The sequence below is a fragment of the Pseudorca crassidens genome, chromosome 17, assembly GCF_039906515.1.
Source record: "Pseudorca crassidens isolate mPseCra1 chromosome 17, mPseCra1.hap1, whole genome shotgun sequence".
In the NCBI taxonomy this organism is placed as follows: domain Eukaryota; kingdom Metazoa; phylum Chordata; class Mammalia; order Artiodactyla; family Delphinidae; genus Pseudorca; species Pseudorca crassidens.
Window position 1 is genome coordinate 8,039,592 of NC_090312.1, and position 21,756 is coordinate 8,061,347.

Here is a 21,756-nt window from a genome sequence, read left to right on the forward strand (position 1 = left end):
TGGAGCTCCTTTAAGCAGCGCTCCTAATCCCCTCTCCTCGCGCACCAGGAAACAAAGAGGGAAGAACAAGTCTCTTGCCTCTTCGGCAGCTCCAGGCTTTTCCCGGACTCCCTCCCGGCTAGCCGTGGCGCACTAGCCCCCTGCAGGCTGTGTTCACGCTGCCAACCCCAGTCCTCTCCCTTTGCTCTGACCGAAGCCCGAGCCTTAGCTCCCAGCCCCGCCCTCCCCGGCGGGGGAGCAGACAAGCCTCTCGGGCTGGTGAGTGCTGGTCGACACTGATCCTCTGTGCGGGAATCTCCTCGCTTTGCCCTCCGCACCCCTGTTGCTGTGCTCTCCTCCGCGGCTCCAAAGCTTACGCCCTCCGCCACCCGTAGTCTCCGCCCGCGAAGGGGCTTCTAGTGTGTGAAAACGTTTCCTCCTTCACGGCTCCCTCGCAGAGGTGCAGGTACCGTCCCTATCCTTTTGTCTCTGTTTATTCTTTTTTCTTTTGCCCTACCCAGGTACGTGGGGAGTTTCTTGCCTTTTGGGAGGTCTGAGGTCTTCTGCCAGCGTTCAGTAGGTGTTCTGTAGGAGTTGTTCCACGTGTAGATGTATTTCTGGTGTATCTGTGGGGAGGAAGGTGATCTCCGCACTTACTCTTCCGCCGTTTTCCCGGAAGCCCCCTATCATGTTTTAAAAGCTATGTTTTAATTGAGTTAATATAGTATTATCTTCTCATGCAAAATCTGTAGCTTTTGAAACCTGTAGCAACCAAAAATTTCTGATCGACTGATATCCACAAATCAAAGGGAATTAGTGTAATCCCTTGTTGTATTTTTGACAATGAGATGGGTCCCAAAGGCGTTCATAATGTGTCCATGTGAAGCAGAATCAAGTTATATATATAGAAGATGCCAGGCAGCTGAGCTCATAGGCTGTGTAAGGCGCTTAGATACTAAATTGAACAGAGGTGGTGCTTGGATGAGTGTAGCCAGGAAGTGAACTAATGTACTCCTAGTTTCCACTCTAAACTTAATAAACAAGGAAGTGAAAGTACGGAAATGGTCTCAAAGAAGCAGAATGTTTGGAACCACACATTCATAAACAGTTCCAGTTAACCCTCAGTCTGAGATCCTCAGTGTCCCCCAGAACGCTGAGCCCCCCGGCATTGCTTTAGCAAGCATTCTGGCTTTATTTCTACTATAACTTCTTCTGTTACCCAGGAGATGGTTCCATCTTCCCATCAGAAACTTCCGCCACGGTGTTGGAATGTTTAAGTACCTTGTGTCAGAGTAAAAAAGACAGGTGGACCGATCCCTTTTATAATAGCCATCTGCTGGGCATTTCAACAGGTGTTTCATGTATGTTACCTTATTTTGCCCTCAAAACTACTATGATGTAGGTATTGATCTTCCCATTTTACAGATGAGGAAACAGGCCCAGAGTCCAGTTAAGTAACATACTCGAGAGTAACACAATTTGTAAGCGGAGGAGCTGGGATTTTGAGCCTTGTCTCTTTGTAGACAAACCTACCCTCCATGCGTTACCCTCCACTTTCCTACTCTCAAGCCCAGCAGAGGGACGTTCTGGCTCCCTCGTCTCTTTTTTCCCCTCACTGCTTTGATTATATAAGCCTGCAGTTAGTTGTTTAGCTATCAAGACTCAAGCAAAATCTTTAAGCAGAATGCTGAGTGAGTGTAAACTTAGCAGCTATAGCGTTTCCCAAGATGAGTGGAAATTACTGAACCATGGGGCAAAGAGAGTGAGAAGTCCATTGTAGGGTTGCTGTTGGTGGTGTTTATTTTGCTTTTCAGCTCTTAATTTCCATGAAAGTGGAGAATCTGAGATTACATGTTTCCCTTTTTTCCTTTAAGCATGTGTATGCCTATGAGGAGGAAGAAGGGCCATGGCGGGGGGTAGGTGGTCAGAGGGGCCATTTATTAAGTTGTTTTGAACTGGAATGTCTCTGCTAAAAACCTGTTACACCATCTTCAGCTTCCTTGTATTTTAGATTTTTTAAGCACTTTCGGGGATAAAAAAAAGGAAATTGGATTGTCTTATGTTAAATTAAAATCCTGTCTGTCTAATAGTGTACAGTATATTCTCTGGAAATATTGCATTTTGACAGCATAAGCGATTACAAACAATAATTGGAGAACATTTGAAGAGTCATCTAAGCTCTTGCACGAGAAGCAATTAGTATGGATTGATTTACTGTTATTTATTGTGATGAGATAATTGCCTCAACGTAAGGCATTTTGGAACTTGTGGTACTCCATGGTTTTAAAACATTTATTCTTTTAAATTGTTTAATTTGTCTCGGGCCTTATTTTACAACAGAGGTGACTTTGTGCTTGGTGAAATATATGAAGACCTGGCTTTTTTCTCTCTGGATCCTTGGCCCCAAGCTTGGATTTGTCCCTGTTGTGGCCAACCCAGGAATGAAGTTCCAACCTTGTGCTCTCAGGCTTATAATCCTGAAGAGACAGGGCCAAAAACAAAAAACAAACAAACAAAAAAAACCAAATTACAAAACTCTTCTCTTCTGCATAGATGGTGCAGGGCAGCTTTGACTGAAGGCTTGGGTTGTAGACCACAGGGTCACCAGTGGGACAAGGAGACGGGGTGCTCCTCTCATTCACACGGACAGCATTGCTTTGAAAGCTTTGGCACAAACCTGTTTAAGGGCTGAGCCCGAGGAACGTGAGTCCGTGGACGTCCACTTGCCCCCGGCCCTCCTTGGGATGCAGGTCCTTTCCTTTCTGGTGTGTGTCTCTTTGCTTCTGCCCCTGTGTCCCTTTTCTCCTTGTCAGTCCCCTGTGACTGTGCATCTTTTGGCTCTTGGTATGTATGTGTGTATGTGTATGTGTGTGTATGTATGTGTATGTATGTGTGTATGTGTATGTCAGGTTGGGGCTTAGTTTACCCGTCCCCCCACTTGGTTCTGCGTGTGCGTCGTTCACTTCTACCTCTGAGCCCCGGCTAGAGGAGGAGGTGAGGGAGCCAGGATTCCAGACGCAGATGCTCTTTAGGAATTTCCCATATCGGCATCACCGTGTGTCTTATAATTTACAATCTCCGTCCTTTTTCCTATGAATATGCATGTTTTTCTTTTTGAGTGGCTCACTTCCCAGCCCAGAGGTACAGATCCAGTCTCTTGGCGGTTGACCTGGCCCAGTGTGTTTTTCTCTTGCTACAGGGTGAGGGGCCTGCATGTGGCTCTGCTGAAAGGGCTCTCGGAGCAGCTGTGGGGATGCACTCTGTAAATCTGCGAAACATGTCAGTCTCCCAGCCCATGTCATCATCCAGAACGTTCTCAAAGGGCCACTAGCTTTGCTGGATGACCCTGTGCGGGTAATGGGACTTGGCAGTTCACAAATCCAATGTGATGACATTTCTCTGAGTGGAAAAGAAGTTTCTCATGGGCGCCTCTACCACTGAGTAGGGAGATTTTGAAGCCAGCGGCCAATCAGTCGGGGTTTTTGTTTTGCATGGTTTGTTCTGCGAGTCTCTGGTACCCACTGCTCTCTGTTGGCTACAGTGGGCGACTCAGCAGAAGTGTAAGGCATGTGGCTCAGGGGGACGTGGTCTACCTGGGGGATGGAGGATGGCATAAGGTGGGATTTTCCAGAGTGTGTTCCTTAGACCACTGTTCTGTGGGATGTTACAGGCATTGTGTGGAGGGGCGCAGTGTGCGGTGATTCGCAAACTTACCTCACCACAGAACCCCTTCCTCCCTTTTCTTCCCCCCAGTGTTCCCTCCCAGCACTTAGGTTTCGTGAAACAACTTGGGAAATGCTGGTTATCGGAGAATCAAAGAGTAGAAAAAAATAGCATATCGAACCCCACATCTGTCTGCCGTGCAGTGGCCTCTGATCACCCAAGTTAGAGCCCACACCCTGCAGACCACAGGTGGCTGCCCAGCCCGCTGCGCGCCGCGCATCCTCGCTTGGCCTCACCCCTGCCCTCCCCTCTTCTTGTTGCCCTTCTTCCAGAAAGCCACGCGAGTCTCCCTCCTCTTTCTGGTCTTGGTTCAAATGCTTTATTTTTTCCGCACTGTCTGATGACATCTGGCAGATTGTGTAGTTCCTTGTTTATGATGCTGGAATGTGCATCCTGTGGGAGCACTTTTAGCTTTTGTTCTAGTCTCAGCAGGGAGGCAACACTTAATAAACACCTGTCGCGTGAACAAATGAGTAAGTGAATAGAGTCTATAGAACTTTAGTGACTTAGGGTGATCCTGGAAGTCATCTAGGTGGAGGTGGGCCTCTGGGCTCCTTGGAAGGCTTGTAGTCACAAGGGCACGGGGTTCAGCGGCTCTTCATCACTGGGCCCTACTTGCCCTGCACTCTGCTCTCAGTTCACTGTGTGGCCTTGCGCTCTCGGCACTTCGTCCCTCAGTAGCGAGGGGCAGTGAGGTTAAAGTGAGAAAAGGCACATGTAATCAAGCGTGGTCCCAAGGTCATGGGGTTCTGTAGATTCACCCAGTGCTGTTGACCTCCTGCTGGGAGTCAGGCACTGCATGGGGTGGATGCCCAGTGCAGCCCACCAGGAGCTGTTCTCTTAGCAAAGAGCAGATTTAATATCTGGAAGCGTATTGTTTTCTTATGTCAGGCGTAGTGAGCCTCGCTTCATTATTGTGTTATGTTCGACATACATCTCAGAGGAGATTCCTGTCCAAGGGAGTGTGGGTAATCTTCTTCTGGTGTGTTTCTTAAAAATCTGTGGAAATGTAGACATGATGGACTTCAGTATGGCAGTGCTGTTAACTGTCTAACCTGCAGTTTTAGAGGTAGTGGTGGGTAGCAGGCAACCCCGTGGGCTGTCCAGATGGGGGGCTGTGCAGAACCAGGTCCCCAAGGGGGGAATAGGGAGACAAGGGGAAGAAAAGTGAGTAGTTTGTGTACCAGAACTTTATGTGCTGGAAATACTACTATGAAAACAGTACTATCTTGTTGATCCTGTTAATTGGAAACACAAAGTCATTTGCAAAGCTGAAAATATACCATAATAGGGAGAACTGCAGAAATCATCCGTCTGATCCTTCCATGGGGGAGATTGTTGCTGAAGTGGGGCTTGTTGGCGGGGGGCCTTGCAGTCAGTACACCAGCGGCCAAGGGGAGTGGCACGTGGGCTTTGGGGCCCAGACAGACTTTGGCTCACACCCAGCTTTCCTGGTGACTGTATGACCTTCAGCAAGCCGCTTATCCTCCCAGGGCCTCTGCATCCTCACCTGGGAAGTGGGAATTGAGGTTTCTTCTCAAGGTGGTCGTGAGGCCTGCGGTAGGGACTCAGGGTTCACGGTCATTGTCACCAGTGCACTCTGGCTCCCCTCCTTGATCTGGCCTTCCCCCTGTGCTCCACATGTAAACATGGACATCCTCAAATCCCACATGCAAGTACGCAGGCCAGAAGGAATGCCCCTCCCCTCCCCTTCCCTTTCTCTCTTTCTTTCTTTCTTTTTCTTTTTAATAAGGCAGTTTGCCCTGAGTTTCTGTGTCTAAACTGTCAATGATAATAATCTGATAGCGTCTCCACGCAGGCTGCTCTCTTTACGTTACCGCTACTCCTTGTGCTAAAATGAGGAAACATGCCTGGAGTTGCACAGCTGTGAAGCTCTAGATCCCCGCCTGAGCCCAGGTCTCTTTGCCCCCCCAAATCCCCTGCCACTCAAAGTTTGTGCGAAATATTCTGGACCACAGAGCTCTCCATGCCCAACGGTGGGGAAGCATCTGTTCTGATTGTTTCTTTCCAGAAATAAAATCCAGGTAAGACAGTTAGAAAAAGCTGTCACACTTCATCCTGTCCTTTCCAGGCTCTGATGAGATGAAACTGCCTCGTAAGTCTCAGACATAACTGAATTCAGTCTCTGAGGGAGGGGAGCCCTGAATTAACAGTGCTCGAGAACCCCGGGTCCTGCCCTGCCCCCAGCCCAGCTGCACGCTTCTCAGGGTGACTTGGTGCTAGCTTGCATTTGAGGGAATTGATGGCCACCTCAGACATTTATGAAAAAAAATTCCATCTTCCTGTCGGGTTTTCTCAGCTGCAGAAGCGCGGCTGTAAATCTTACCGGTGTTCTACAGCCCACGCCCCAGGGAAGTGCTTGCATAATCCAGGACCGTCTCTCTCCACCGTGTAACTTGATTTAAGTTTGGCGATGCCAGTGTTATAGTTAATATTTCCTCCAGGCCTGTGACCAGGTCTCTCTTTAGAGAGACACCCCGACTGCAGTCTTCTTCTTGGACATTTTGGGTTATGAAGGGCGGATATGCTAGAACCCAGTTCTAGTATCAACGTGATTTTTGTCACACCGATGAAATAAAATAAGGGTAAAGGTAGCTTTACATGTCAGGGTATAAGTGCCTTTGCCATTGTTGTTATTAATGTTACTAATGGCTGCCACTCATTGGGTGCTATGTCATTCAAGGCATTTGATCTAAGTTACCTGTAATCCTCAAAAACCTTGTGAGGAGAGGTTTTTTTTTTTTTTGGTCACATATTTACCTATTTAATCAACCATTTCTTTTTTTACTTCTCTTGTTATGAAATAGAATGTACCTCCAGAATATTGCATATGCACGAGTATGTGGTGTGATGAATGATTATGACATGAACACTCATGTCCCACTGCCGAGAAATGGACCACTGCCAGTCCTCAGAGCCCTTTCATGGGGTCTTCCTGAGCCCACCCCCTTCCTCTATCCAGAGGTGACCTTTATCCTGACTTCGCTGAGAATTACTTTTTGGTTTCCTTTGTAGTTGTAGGTCTACCATCCATTTATACATCCCTACACAAACTAACTTAGCATTGCATGTTTTTGAACTTTATATTATCTGTATATCTATATGTGGGCATATATCTATATATATGGATTCATATATGGAATTTATTATATTCTTTTTTCTCAACTTGGCTTCTTTACTGAGCGTTATGTTGGTGAGACTGCATGTCTCCATCCTTCATCCATCCTCTGTGGCATCGTACTCCCCAGTGGGACACAGCACCTGTTGTGCAACCCTTGTGGGAGTGTTCATGTGCTCAGCTCATCCATTTAGTCGTAGGTGGACAGTGGGGCTGTTTCTGTTGTGTTGCCGTTACAAGCTCTGCTGCTGTGCACCGTCTGTGTGCATGTCCTGGTGTGCTCGTCTACGAGATTCTCCGGGGTGAACACAACTGCAGAGGACTTGCAGTCCGTGGGCACCTCTTCAGCTTTACGAGGTGATACCCAACCATTTTCCACAAAGGTTGCACCAGGTTACACCAGCAGTAGAGGTGCATGGCCTGGAGCTTCTGTTGCTCCATGTCCCAGGGTGAATGTTCAGGGTGGCCAACCTCCTGGGCCTGCACGGGCCTCTCTGTGTGGCTTTATTTTCATTCTCACAGTGGTTAACGGAATTGAGCCCCTTTTCATATGTTTTTTGGCCATTTGTATTTATTTCTCGTTCCTTTTTTTAAAAAAAATATTGTTCAAATATTTTCTCATTTTTTCTATTGAGTGGTTTTGCTTTCTTATTTGTTTTCAGGAATTCTTTATATATCGGGGGTGTGGGTCATTTTTTTGGTTACGTGTCGTGAATGCAGTCTCTCGTGCTGTGGCTTTTCTTTCCCCACACCCTATGTAATGTCTTTTACAGTTGTTAAATTTAATGTCGTTTGAAGAAACGTCCTATCCAGAGTTTTAGTTTTAGTTGTTGTTGGGAGGCTTACAGGAGTCAGTAACAGAAAGAGGAAGGTGGTTTGTCCTTTCTCCTTTAGCCACATGGGTGTAATAGGGAGCCCACCTGTGCGGGACTGGCCTGGCTGCCGAGGGAGCACAGGTGAGCCTCGCTGGGACAGACTCTGCTCTCCGGGTGCTGTAGCCTGGAGCGGGTCGGGGAGGGGGGTGCTGGACCTCCAGAGAACAGTTACGCCGCAGCAGGATTCATGCCGCCGGGTTTTCCTAGGTGCTGAGGGGCACGTGGGAAGGAAAAGTCACATCTTCCCAGGAGTTAGGGAAGGTTTCAGAGGCGAAGGTGCAGGGAGTAGCCTGTGAGCTAAGACTTTTGCAGAATGAATGATAGCTTGTCTGGTGAACATTTCCAGACAAAGCAGAGACATGTTTAGTGACTTGGGGATAAAGAAAAAGTTGAACTCATCCAGTTGGGCTGAAATCTGTGAAGCACAATAGTGTTGTTTCCTTTCAAAGCAAAGAGGCGCATTGTTTTAAGTGGGGGGAGGGTGGGTATATTCGCTGGTATAATCCGGTGATTCATGCTTTGGGGATCCAGGACTGGAGGCTTTGCTTCGAATGAATGGATCAGTGCTGAATCTAACTGGACCAGCCTGCTCCTTCGGATGATGGACTGATCTGCACTGTCATGACATGTTTCGCTGAGACAGCCACATCCCCTTCTTGTCTTGGCTCGTGCAGTATTAGAATCAATCGGTTCTTTCTCGAGGTTACTGAGAAAAGGAGAGATGGAGCCTGATGCAAGGAACTCAAGTAGAAGGGGGCGCCACATCAGAGGGCAGGGATGAATGCCTCATACAGCAGTCTGGAGGCCCGCCGAGGGACAGGGGCAGCTCACCTGGGCCCCAGAAGTTGTCCTGGAGGTTTTAGCCAGGTAGAGGAGGGCAGGTGGGGGTGTTGCTGAGAAAAAGGAGCAGCCTGACAGCGTGAGGAGAAGCAGAGGAGAGACATGGAGGAGGCCCTGGGCGGTACCTGGCCCGGAGCCTGGCTCACCTTGCGAGAGAGGCGTGGCAGGTGAGGCCATCTGGGGCTCTGTACACGTCAACACCAAGGTCTCCCTCTGGTGCGGAGCTGCCACTTTCTAATAGCCTGGCTTCTACCAAGCAGCGTCTAAATTGTCTCGTACCAACCAGCCCACTTAATTTAGGTTGTAACGATTATATAATCTTTTCCAGCATTTTGGATCCAAATTCACCTGAATACCACTTAGACTTGTGGTTTATCTCCTTCTTTATCTCTGTCTCTCCATTGACCGGGTTGTTAAACTAAGGCTATGAAATCATGACTCGTGGCCGTAAGTTTTACCCACAGGTCGTCTGGAACCTTCTCCCTTGCCATTATGCTTCCCCATCCTCTTCAGAGAGCATCAGGCCCATCACAGAGGGAGAGGCTCACATTCTGGTCTCTGAGCCCGTGGATGTAGTTATAGGACCGTGATGCTGCATGTGGTTCCACACAGTGGCCCGCAGGGTCCTGCCAGGTGAGAGCCTTCCTGCTTGCTGTGGACGGAAGCCAGCAGGGCGCCCTCTCCTTCTACCAGAAAGCCATCCTGTGCTCTGTGATTGGTTACCGATGTCACGACCTTGGACATCACCTCCTCACCAGCTTCTCATCTGTTTTAAACATTCCTCTGAGTCCGTCTCTTGACGCCCATGGGAGATTGCATTAACCTGTCTCGTGTAGTTCGATGTCTTCTCATCAGGTTTGTCAGAGCCCGATTTCACAGGTGAGATAGGACTTCCTGTCCTCTGCTGTTTTCTTTCTTTCTGTCTGAAGAACCAGAACAGCAAATCCTCAAATTGGGACAAAGTGTATTTTACTTGCTTTCTTGACGTAAGTCTGAGAACTTAGAGTTCCAGCCTCCACAAGTTCAGTTGTACTTTTTCTTTCAACTCAAATGGTTGGTTGTCAGTGTACGTTTTGAGGAGGATCCTTTGATGCGCCTTTTGAAAAAGGCATATCGTTTGCATTGTTGAAATGTCACTGACACCTGACTTCAAATCCAGCTTCTGCCCCTGCCTTCTCCCCATGACATGGCCTTTGTTCTTAGCATGTTCCTGAAACCAGCTCTTTTCAGTCAGGCCACAAGCCCACCTCCCCGATGGCCAGTCCCTGTGGTCACTTTTTAGGCCTTATCGGATTTCTTAGTGCACTTGACTCTGTCACCCCCTCCCTCCATGAAGGACATTCGTCTCCAGACACCCCTGATTCTTCTGCCTGCTGCCGTTCTTTCTTGTCCTTCCTCACGAGCTCCTCTCTTGCTGTTCCTGTGTTCCCGGGTGCTGTTCTAAGGCCGCTTGTCTTATCACTTTGCACACTCACCGACAATGGGTGTGTTCTGTCCTAGGGCACTCTCTGGCTGCCCGTGCTCACATCTGTACCTCTAGCCCAGAACTGTCCTCTGAACTTTAGACTCCGAACACCTTATATCTTCAAATGCTTTCTGGACCTGCCCTGCTGGATGTCCAGGGCTCTGCGTCCTCCCTCTTTCTCTCCGTATCTGTAGAACTTCCTCCACGGCTGCCCAGATACCTTCCTCCTGTGTCATCCGTGCTGGAAACTTGGGAGTCATCCTGAGGCTCTCTGTCTCTGTCTTCTCACACTGCATCTCCATCTTCAGGTCGGCTGATCTTTCCTCCTCCATCTCTCTTAAACTCCCTCTTCCTTTCCCATTTTTTTTGTTCCACTCTCTCATTTTAGGCCTCTAGATCTTTTGTCTACACCCCTGTAGCAACTGGACAGTTGATTCCCTGCCTTCAGTCTTGTTCCTTTCCACCCTCTGTTAATTTCCAGAGTGAACACTGTGAAGTTGGCATGTCACCCCCTGCTCGATACCCACTGGAAACCCCATCTCCTAAAAACCTCATTTCCTGATTCAGCGCACGTCCCACTGTGACCTGGCTGTGTCTGCCCTCTTCTTGGCTTCCACCCATCCCTGCCTCATCCCTGCCCCCCAGGAACGGCCAGCATTCCTCCCAGCTCACCGTGGGGGTCCTCATGTGTAGAAATTGATGGTGAGATGTGGGCTGCCTTATATCTAGAAAATCCCAGCAAACCAAACCATGCCCCTCCCAGGGAAGATAGATGTTCAGGAAATGACAGACGGGGAGTCACATCATCTCTTCATTGCTGGCTGGTCTTGGGCCCCAAATCCAGTGCAGACCAAGTGGTCAGGCTGGGAGACTGAAACTTTGGGCAAATTCCTTAACCCTTTTACATGTCAGTTTCTTATCTGTAAAATGGAGATAACAATTGTACCTACCACATGAGGAGGTTGTGAGATTTCCAGGAACTAATCCATGCAGAACTTAGAACTCTCTGGCATATGATAGCTATCAGTGAAGGTGAGCTAAAATAGTTATTATGTTAGGTCACGTTGCTTAACAAATCTAGTGCAACACTGCGTTGTAGGCATGACAGCGGGTTTCTGCCTTGTTTTCGATCCACTTTCTTTTTGGATGTTTTGTCTCACGTGCACTACAGGACTATAGCCTGCATATATTTTCCTCATAACTCTTGGCTGGATTCTGGCCTGAGAGCTCTCGATAAATAACTTCCCTTTGAGATGTAGCGTCCTATGCTATCTGCAAGTAATTAGACTTAGGAAACAAGTTTTGTGATCTAGTTTGCCTAGATGACATTTAATCTTTGCAGTTGATATGTTAAGTCCCCACACTCTTGTGTATTCAGGGGATCACGAATCTCTCATTCATTTACTATGTCCCCAGGGTGAGAGAACAATGTCTGACTCATAGCAGGAGGTCAGTAAATACATGCTCCATAAGCAAAATCCCAAGATGTGCACTGTTAATAATGCAGTCAGACTCTATGCCTGGCATTGGGTGGGTGCAGGGGCGTCATCCACGCTTTTCTTTGCCTATGTCTCCTGCGCTACAGCGACGGCCCCAGCAGAACTCCCTGCTGGAACGTGGCAGTGCCCCACAAGTTCAAACTTGTTTGGCCTGAAAGGCCCAGATGCGGCTCAGCTGCACCTTTTAAAGAGAGAGGGTCCTAAGAAGAAGCTTGGTGGGGATTGATTTCGTGTGAAAGGTGATGGCGGCTTCAAGCGAGTAGAAGAGAACGGGAAGGTTTATCCTCCTAAACCCCTGGAGCCATTCAGCAGTGCAAGGGGCCAGGGGTCTGACCTCCCTGCCTCTAACAAAGGCTGAGATCACAGACTGTCAGAGGCTGCAGAAGGCTGTTTTGTCACGGAGGGAGGCTTGGTCAATGTCAGTCTTTGAAAGTGTCCCTTTTAACTTTAAGAATTGAAGATTTTCATAGAGATCAGTGGGTTAGAAACTGATTTCTCATTTGGGCTCACCTCTATATTTTTTGGCCTGTCTGCTGACGTTTTGGCCATTCTTCTTTTCATTAGCAGTTCTACCAAGGAGCAGGCGTGGGGAATTAAAGGAGTCGCAACTCTCATGAGGCAGTTTATCCGCTTTGCTAGAAGAAGAATGGAATTGGCTCTCAAGCCTGAAGTTAGGTTTGTAGGACCATTTCTCATTTTAATTGCCTCTTCCTGCCTCTGTGTTCACTGACTACCCAGCACCGGCAGGGGAGCGTTTTTTGGTGGTTCTTTTTGATTTCTATGCAAATGCTAATATTTGCAAAATAATTTAATAGAACTTGCTTTTATGGAGCTGAAAGCACTTAAGAAGGTTTTAGCTTTTATTTTAACTTTGCAGATATCATATGTTGGCATTTTAGGTCTCTTATTCTCTGCTCAGTAGATAGGTGAGAAGCCTGGCTAATTTTTGCCTTCGTTCCAGGTCCTTTTGTTTAATAAGCCCTCATAGGCCAAACCACGGGTTTCTTCTCCATGAAGGACGGAAAGTGGCACGTGCAGTGTAGCACAAAGCATCCGGTGACCACGGTGTGGCCTTGACGGAGGGTGGGGTCCCTGCGGAAGGGTTCAGAGCAGGTTGGCTCACCAGAGAACACCCGCCCTCCCCCGCCCCCCCCCCCCCCCCCCCAGTCTTGCTGTCTGAGAACTGCTCTCCTGGGAGTCACAGCATTTCCCTTACAGGCCAGGTCAGCACTTTCTCTGTGCTGGAGTGATAGATGAGAGGGGCGAGGGGAGGGCTCTGGACACGTGTCTGAGGAAGCCTGGGCAGACTCGGTAGTTGGTTGGGTGGGAAGAGAGAAGGAAAAGTCTAGGGTGACGACCAGGTTTCTGTCTTTGCATGAATAGCTGATTCTGCAGAAAGATCGTGAGTCTGAAATTGTGTGTGTTTATTTTGAGGTGCTTCCAGAGCATCCCTGTAGAGATACCTGGAAGACAGTTGAAAATTCCTATCTGTGGTTTGGGAGCCATCACAACTGGATATATCAGCATGTAAAAGTGACCATTGGGACCACAGTGGAAGAACAAAACAGACCCCAGGGCAGAACCTTAGAGAAAGTCAGCATTTCACCTCAGGCCTGGGAAGCAGATCTAGTAAAATAACCCGAGAAAGTTCAGAGCGAGAAAGAGAACCTGGTGATACAGTGCTGTCACCATGTAACGCGTCACGGTGGGAGGTGGCAGCCAGTGGAAGGAGGTGAGGAAGGAGGGGGGCGAGGTCTGCAGAGGGAGCCCGGGCTGTACCCGCAGGAGTGGTTTGCCTGGGAGATCTGGGGGGCCTGAGAGAGGAAGGGGATGGTATGGAGGCGGCAGGCAGGACCGCGCTTCGAGAGCGTGGGGTGGGAGGCGGCCTGCAAGCAGGGAGTAGAGCGATTTAAACAGGGCCCAGGTAGATGGCTTTTCTTGTCATTTTCTTCCCTTCCTCCATCTCTTTCTTTCTCTCAATGGGGAGACTTCAGCACATCTGTAGGCTTGAAGAACCATGGAAAGAGAGGGGCCGATTGGAGTGTCAAAGAGAGGACTTTTCCCGTAGTCGGTGCATCCCGCTTCAGAGATGCACGGTTCTGCTTTAGCTCTTCCAGGTGGCAGTGGAGGAATATTGATGACTTGGACAGTTGAGAAGGCGAGGTGGATTTGAGGTCTCACCAGACACAGTGGTGCATCAGCTCCCACAGACATAGTAAGGGTCGTGTAAAATTGCTAAAACAGTAAATGTAAAATCGTAAAAACAGTATATGCTTTCTGTGGCATCTTAGATACCAGTTTATGTTGTATCATTTAACTCTCACAGCAGCCTTACCAGGTAGTGGTATCATCCCCTTTGAATTGATAAGAGGCTCAAAGCTTAGAGGAGTTTCACTACTTGTCTGAAGTTCCACGGCTAGGCCGTGCTGGGGGTCAGTTGAACGTGCCGCATCTGAGTCCCCTGCTGTCCTGTGGGCCGCTCTGTGCTCTTCCGTTCCTGCTGGGCCAGGAAGCTGCTTGTGTCACCAGACAGGCCCTGAATGCAAAACTGGGATTTCCATAGCCCTGTGCTGTATAGCTGTGTAGCACATGGCTCAGAGGGACACTTGATTTTGTCCTGACCAGGAGTAAGGGCCTGGGAAGGACGAGGATCCGGTTGTCCATCCATCGCCTGGCCGGTGGATGGGTCTCAGTGGGCCTCCCAATAGACCTGAGCAGGTGCCTCTTCCCCTCACCACTCTCTGCATTCCCCGAAGCAGTTGCAAGTTGGCGGATAAGACTGCACGAACGACCCGTTGGTGCCCTGATCCTAAAAGAGCCTTGTCTTGCCCAGGTGGGGGTGTTGGAAATAGATTTTATCAGGCAGGTTTCCCTAAGGGGGGACAGTGATGTATATACGTGGTGCTTGCAGGTAAATGCTGTGGAGGAGTCCATTTAGTTAAAGAAGCAGGAGCATCAGGGAAGTAATGGTAAGGGGAGATGCTTGAATGGCATTCACTTAAAAAAAAAAAGAAAAGAAAAGTGATAGATTCCTGGGTTGCTTTTTGTTATTTTCTTCTTAAACAAGAACTATAAATCTGGGTGGACAGCAAAGAAAAGAAATCAGAGCAGCCTCATTTAGCAGAGACCCCTCTGACCCTGACGACCCCTGCCAGGTGACTTGGACGGTCCCTGCAGAGGCAGGACTCAGCCGCCCCAGGTTGGCTCTTTTCCTGGAGCATTTCCCAGCAGGCGGCTTGCCCCTCCCAGGCCTTCCAGGAAGCAGATGCTCCCAGGTGGGAGAGTCGTGGAGGAGGACTGCGGGGTGGGTGGGTGGGTGGGAGGGTGGTGGGGGAGCTGGAGCTCGATCGCACAGGGCTGGCCTGGCCCTAACCCTCCTCCTTGTCGCTGCAGCCTTTCCGCTGCGCCCATTGCCACTACTCATGCAACATCTCGGGCTCCCTGAAGCGGCACTACAACAGGAAACACCCCAACGAGGAGTACACCAACGTGGGCACCGGGGAGCTGGCGGCCGACGCACTCATCCAGCAAGGTAGGCGAGCAGGCCGCTCCTGTCCTGCCCGGCCGAGCCCCACGGGGTGGCGCTGCGTGCTCCTGCAGCGCCGCCCCGATCCCTGAACGGTCCTCAGCGTAACTGCTGTCCTCCGCCTCCTCCTTGCTGTTTATATCATGTTACTTATGCCAGGATTGGATTGCAGTGCCCTTAATGGAACTCTTAAATGGACAAAGCGATAATTAACCCACAGATTTTACCACCCTTCCCATAGTGTTCATTTGTCAGTACAGTCGTCCCTCAGTATCTGCGGGGGATCAGCTCCGGGACCCTCACGGATACTGCAGTCCGTGGACGCTCGATCCCTCGTGTAAAATGGCAGAGAACAGTCAGCATTTGTATCTGCAGCCCCACGTTGGATGCGGAACCCGGGGGATGCGAAGGGCTGACTGTATTGCCTTCTGTCCTTGGTCCGTGCACACATTTCACACAAATGAAAGTTCATGGCTTACTTAACAATGATTAACATGCACATTTTGTTTTCCTTTGGTGCACTGTCTTCCTGCTTTAACCTCTGAGGGCCTTTCCCGATACAGTATCAAGTATTATTTAACTATGCTCCTGTTGTTATAGGGTTTCCAGATTTTTCTCTTATTGCAGTTGTAAATAATGCTGTACTGATCGCATTTATAGGTGGGATTCTTTAGATTATCCAAAGATGTTTATTGAGTGCCCAGATTACTTATGCATCTTGAAAAGGAAAAACTATTTAGAACATTTAAACTAAAGAGAATGGATGAAAGCCTCTAATGTCATTGAAAAGTTTGGCGGGGTTTTGCTTCTTTTTTTAATAAATAATCGCATTCCCACTTGAGAGGGTTTAGCTCACTTGCTGTTGCCACACAGAGAAATGCTGTTGTATTTATATCTGCGCTTCGGTAATTCAGCTGAAGAATGATTGCAGCGTGCCATGCGTCAGTTGCTACTCTTTCCTGAATCCTGTGACTCTTTGAAGCTGAAGACCATTTTAGAAACCTGCCCCCGTAAACAAAGCTGTGGGATTGTAAACTCGGCTGCAGCCGGGGCCGCTCCTAGTTTTCCGATGCAGCGTGAAGCTCCACTTGCTGTAATCGCCATGAAAGGCATCTTAATGTAAAACAAATGAATTGACGGTATCCTTCAGCACTTTCGGTGACAGGGCTGATGTACAGAAATGGATGAGCGGCAGAAAAAACTCGGGATAATTTTAAGCCATCCATCTGGGGTAACGGGACCGTGGGCCTGGCATTGGCTTGAATGGCAGTTTCACGGAGCTGGAGGGCAGGAAGGTGCGGTGCCATTTGGGCAAGTCACCCTCCTCTCTACCTGAGGCCCTGCACCTCAGGTGGAGTTCACAGCAGCCATCCCTTGTGATCGCGGGGAGAGTGAAACGAGAACACTTGAGTGTCTGGCACTCAATACATTTTTATTCCTTTCTTTTGTTTTTATGTTTTGTTTTGTTTTTCTGAAAATATGCCAGTCCTTCTAGAGCTGGTGCATCATTTTTTTTTTTTTTTGCGGTATGCGGGCCTCTCACTGTTGTGGCCTCTCCCGTTGCGGAGCACAGGCTCCGGACGTGCAGGCTCAGCGGCCATGGCTCATGGGCCCAGCCGCTCCGCGGCATGTGGGATCTTCCCGGACTGGGGCACGAACCCGTGTCCCCTGCATCGGCAGGCGGACCCTCAACCACTGCGCCACCAGGGAAGCCCTGGTGCATCATTTTTGATGACTCCCCTGTCTAGGAATCACAGAGGAGAGGATAGATCGCCTTAGAGTCACAGTAAATAATTGGAGTAGCGGGCTAGCGATTCGTTTTAGCATCCTTCACACTCTTGGGTTGGATTGGCAGGAAATAGACGTTTACTGTGGCAGTTGGGACAGGCGTGGGGATCTGACTGATGACACTGTCATAGCTCCATGCTTCCAAACTTTCATCGTTGCCTTGCAGAAAATGTGCTGAGGTCAAGTTGCTTCATGCCCTAAGTTTTCACTTAACTTTCCAAGACTCTCTGTAATCAATTGGCATTCCCTGACAGGGTCTGGGTTTTATTTCTAATCTTTGCAGGGCTATTTTTGGCCTGTGTGTGTGTGTGTGTGTTTATTTAGTTTTCCTATGCCCCCCTTTAAGAGACATATTGTGGAAGGAAACAACTAAATGTCTCTTGGCTCATAGGAGACATTGTGCCATTGTGTGTTGGCGGGAAAACTGTCTCTGAAAGCAGAGAGCCAGTTGACTGTGAGTGCAGCTCAGAGATCTCAAGAGCACACAGCGCTCGCTGTGGAGAGTGAAGGAGACAGGGAGAAAGTGGAGCTGGATAAAATGACTGTCTTTGGAAATGATGAGGTGTTTGGTACCACTGGAATTTTTCATTTCCTTTTGATTAATTCCATGTAATTCTCCCTATCCCCACTTGGTTTTATTTTCGTCTTCACATCACTCCTCAAAAGATATCTTTGTGGGACTTTATAATTTCTTGTTTTGAGATAGAGGAATATGTGTTAAAATGATGATGTGATAAAAAACCCACAAATAAAATGCAGTTTTATCAAAACGATGCTAGTCTCCTGAAACCAATGCAGGGACTCCTTGTCCATCAGCTGTGTTTAAACGGTGTCGCACTGTGACACAGGCAGAGCCATCAATTGCTGGGAAGGATTCTCCTGCCCCCATGCTCAGGGGTTTGGGGAGGGTGTCAGTGCACAGCACTGCAGGAGAGGCGGGAAGAAGGCCGAATAGGCTGAGGTTTCTGATGGAAGGCACATGGTGTTTTCCACAGAGTTTGGGTCATTTTCAGCGAGCTCTGTAATGGGGGCTGCTAGGGCATCCACTCGTGTTCTGTGAGTGTTTACCAGCTGGCTCTCCCGGGGCAGGGGGAAGGGAACCTGATTCGTAGCATTTGCCAATTTCTGTGCTGTGCATATTTCCACCAGGGCCAATTTTAAGCTTCCAGTGTGAGGTCGCTGAGCTGGGAAGAGATGGTTCCAGCGGCCCCAGCACACCTCTGGTCCTGGGGGCACAGGTGCCGCTTCCAGCCGCATGCCAGCTGGGCCCCATCAGGAGGCAGCAGTCCCCTCGGGCTCCAGTGCTTTTTGGCAGTTAGACTTGTACTCAGTGCTACTTAAGTGTTTTATTCCCTGCTTATGTTTTATGTACTTCTCATATTTTGAAAGCAGATCAGACAATCTCTTGTTTATTCTTCTCAGCCCATCACTTGTTCATTAATATGGATTCGAGGCGTTTTCCCACAAAATACACATTTTTCACATTGTATCGCTTCAGTGGGTCTGCCCCCTTTCCTCCTTTTAAAATGCCCCTGATGAAGCTAGCTCAGGAGCTGGTTCACTAAATCACAGGTTGTGAAAGGCATCCGATGCTTTGATGCTAAGTGTCACAAACTCTCAGCTCATTCCTGGAGCTCACGGTGGGCTAACGATGGGGCTTAGTGGGCTGGTCCTTTTCCGGTGACCTCAAGGCCCTCCTTCAAGTCGCCCCAGGCAGTTGGCACGAGCGGAGGGTTAGGAGCACAGACCGTGGAGGCGGGTCTGTGATCACTGTGGCCCCTGGACCAGTTACTTACCTTCTTTGAGCATCAGGTTGCAAAGATGAGATCTTATTCTTGAAGATTCCAGACCATGCCTGACATGTAACAAGTGCCTGATAAATGATTCCAATTCCCTATCATGTTTATTCCCAAAGTCCTTCTTCATGGTGCACCTTGAGCCCCTCATGTGTCCCACACTGTGCAAGGTACTGGGCTGTGGTAGCATTGTTGCCCTTCCTGCCTGGGTTGGAGACAGAGGCTGGGCAGTGCCTCCGTGTTCTTATCCTCTAACAGAAAGTACACGTTCCTTTTAACAGGCCCCATGCTGCTCATGGGAGGAAAATCATCTGCTTCTCCTGGGTGGTGTGCCTTAACTCAGGCTCCCCGTTAGAGGGGATCATTGAGGAAGGGTAGGTAATTAAGATAAGATGTGAGGAAGCGGACCAGGAGAAGGCTTAGTTTTGTGGCATCTGCTAAGATCTTTGCGTTATTTTGAACAATTGTATTAGAAAAGTATAAATACGTGTACATCCGTACCTTAGATGTACATTCACACCAGATTCAGGGAAAACGGTATAGAAGAAAATCCAGAAACTATCAGTTAACCCAAAGTCCTTTATTTGACTTTTGGACATTTTTATTTTAAAATTGTTTTTATTAGGGCCTAGATCCCATACATTATTGGCAGGTGCTTCCAGTGCTGTGATGCTACACTGTGTTGTTGGTTGTTATTTTATATGTTATCTTCTCTCTCACGAAGCCCTGTGGGGTTGGCGTCATCATTTCCATTTTACAATGAGGAAGCGTAGGGAGGGAAAAGGACCGGCCCCGGCCACAAAGTGAGCCGGTGGTCAAGCCAGACCAGGGTCCTGATTCAGAGTCTGGCTTTCACCACGGGTGTGCTGGATCTCAGATGCCAAGATTCTGAGGAGTGTGTGAGGGGACCAGGAGGGATGGGGGAGACCTTGCTTAAGCTCCGTTTACCAGTTCCTCACTGGGGTTTGGAACGTCAGCCTGGCTTATAGTCAAATGCACTTGGTTTTTCCTCTGCAGTATTTCCCAAGTCCGATTTCTTATTTCACTTGTTAATAAAATCAAATTACTCTGTATCCACTTTCCTTTGATAATTAAGCTGCTTTTGGTCCAGTTACCCTTGAGTGCCTGTATTAGTTTCTTATTGCTGCTGTAATAAATGACCGCAAACTTGGCGGTAGTTTAAAGCAACACGGATTTATGATCTTACCATTCTGAAGGTCAGGAGTCCAAGATGGGTCTCACAGGCTGAAGTCAAGTTTGCTAACAAGTCTGTATTCCTTCTGGAGTCTCTAGGGGAGGATCTGTTTTCTTGCCTTTTCCAGCTTCTAGACACTGCCCACATTCCTTGGCTCGTGCCCCGTCCTCCAAAGCCAGCAGTCTTTCTCAGGTTACGTCACTGGGATCTGCTCTCCCACTCCCCTCTTAGAAGGACCCTTGTGATTACATTAGGCCCATCCAGATAGTCCAGAATAATCCCCCATCTCAAGATCCTTACGTGAATCCTACCTTTGAGATCTCTTTTGCCATGGGAGGTCGCATAGTCACATGTTCCAGGGATTAGGATGTGAATATCTTTGGAGGGCCCATTGTTCTGCTGACCTCGCTGCCTTTTATAAGGATACAGGCTTTAGCATTTTTACCTTGGTAGAAGAGAAAACCAAGACCCAGAGAATTTAAGGAAGTGGTTCTGAGTCACGTGAGCAAGTGCCAAATTCAGGTCTTCTGACTGTCCAACCCGGTGTCCCCTGCCATTCTGGGAGTTATATTACTGAAAATGAAATGGAATTTTCCATAATGTCAGCCACTGCAAAGGAGTGCAAATAGTTTAATGCTCAAAATTCCTCCAGAATATACTGCATCCCAAAAAGAACAAAGGGTTCCATGATGGAATTTTAAAATTGCTCCTGAAATTCTATCCTTTGGCCTGGTTTGTCTTTCCTCAGGAGGAACTTGCGACTTGGGCGGTGGGGGGATGTTTAGGGTTTTATGGTGCACACTTAATATCGATGCTGCAAGCAAATTCAGCAGGCCTCCCCGTGACCTTTACTGAGTGTGGCCTAAGCATTTAATGAATTGAAATGGAAATTAATATTTCCCAGCTTTAATGTCAATTAACTGGCATAGTTACACCTTGGGTCTAGATTACATATTTCCATTTGTTGTTCTTTAATTAAAGCCACCATGGCAAAGGTGGACGGATGTTTTAATTAATGTGGAGGCATTCTCATATTAATTTTAATTTAAACATAATATAAGGATGTTTTTCTCCCTAAATTAGTTTCTGTTAAAGAATAGCCCAGAAGGAACCTTCAGTTTCATTTTAAAGCCTAAATTTAACCTTAGGTAGTTTGCTTGTGTTCATTGCCTCGTATTAAGTCTTTATAGAAGCAATGTCAGCTTAACCAAAAGAAAAGGTAGTGATTCTCATACCTTGGAGGGTTTTAAAAGATGATTGTAGGAAAATATTTCATTTTAGATGATTAATAAGCAATAACAAAGAAGGTTAAAAGGTAAGTTTAATTATCCTCTGGGCAAGAAAGAGCAAGCCCACTTGATTTTGCCTAAAAAAAGAGTGCAGTGTATTTGAGTTTCAGAAAACAAGCATCTGTTTGAGCTGCCTTTTCTGTAGAATGTTCTGGAAGTTCAGAATTGGTGTCTGTTGCTGGTCTTTGCGCTGACTCTGGTCCCTGTCTCTGTTGGACCTGCTGTGCTCTCCTGTGCCCTCCCGGCGTGGGAGGCCGAAAGTTTAAGGGGCTGTGCTGTCGGCCACCTGGGTTGGCTTCCGTTCCTTCTCATGACTTTCTGGGGAATCGCCCACCACCTCAGGTGAGAGACAGGAAACCCCGGTTACAGAACGGTGCTCTCTGAGAGTCACTGACATGGAATTGATTCAGGAGAGCTAGCACATCCCAGCTGCATCTAGGAGATACTTAAATTAGGTGATGTGTACCATGAGATTTGTCTAGTTCTTATATAATTTGTTGACACCTTGTCATGAGGACAGAATTCCTCTCCCTCCCTCCTTAGTGCCCCAGTGAGCAAGAAATAAATACTGACGCTGGCAGGGCACAGGGAAGCACAGCAGGTCAAGCAGAGACAGGGGACCGGGTCAGCAGACAGACTGAC

The 21,756-nt window shown here is 48.2% G+C and overlaps 1 protein-coding gene across 2 annotated transcripts in view; it reads left to right on the forward strand.

The window, feature by feature from the left end:
• The window catches only part of ZFAT (zinc finger and AT-hook domain containing), a 186,696-nt gene that overhangs the window by 123,864 nt on the left and 41,076 nt on the right, over nt 1-21,756 (forward strand). For both annotated transcript variants that reach the window (XM_067711189.1, XM_067711191.1), the window contains one exon: nt 14,914-15,052. In XM_067711189.1, the coding sequence (XP_067567290.1) occupies nt 14,914-15,052 (139 nt within the window). The remainder of the gene's footprint in view (nt 1-14,913; nt 15,053-21,756) is intronic.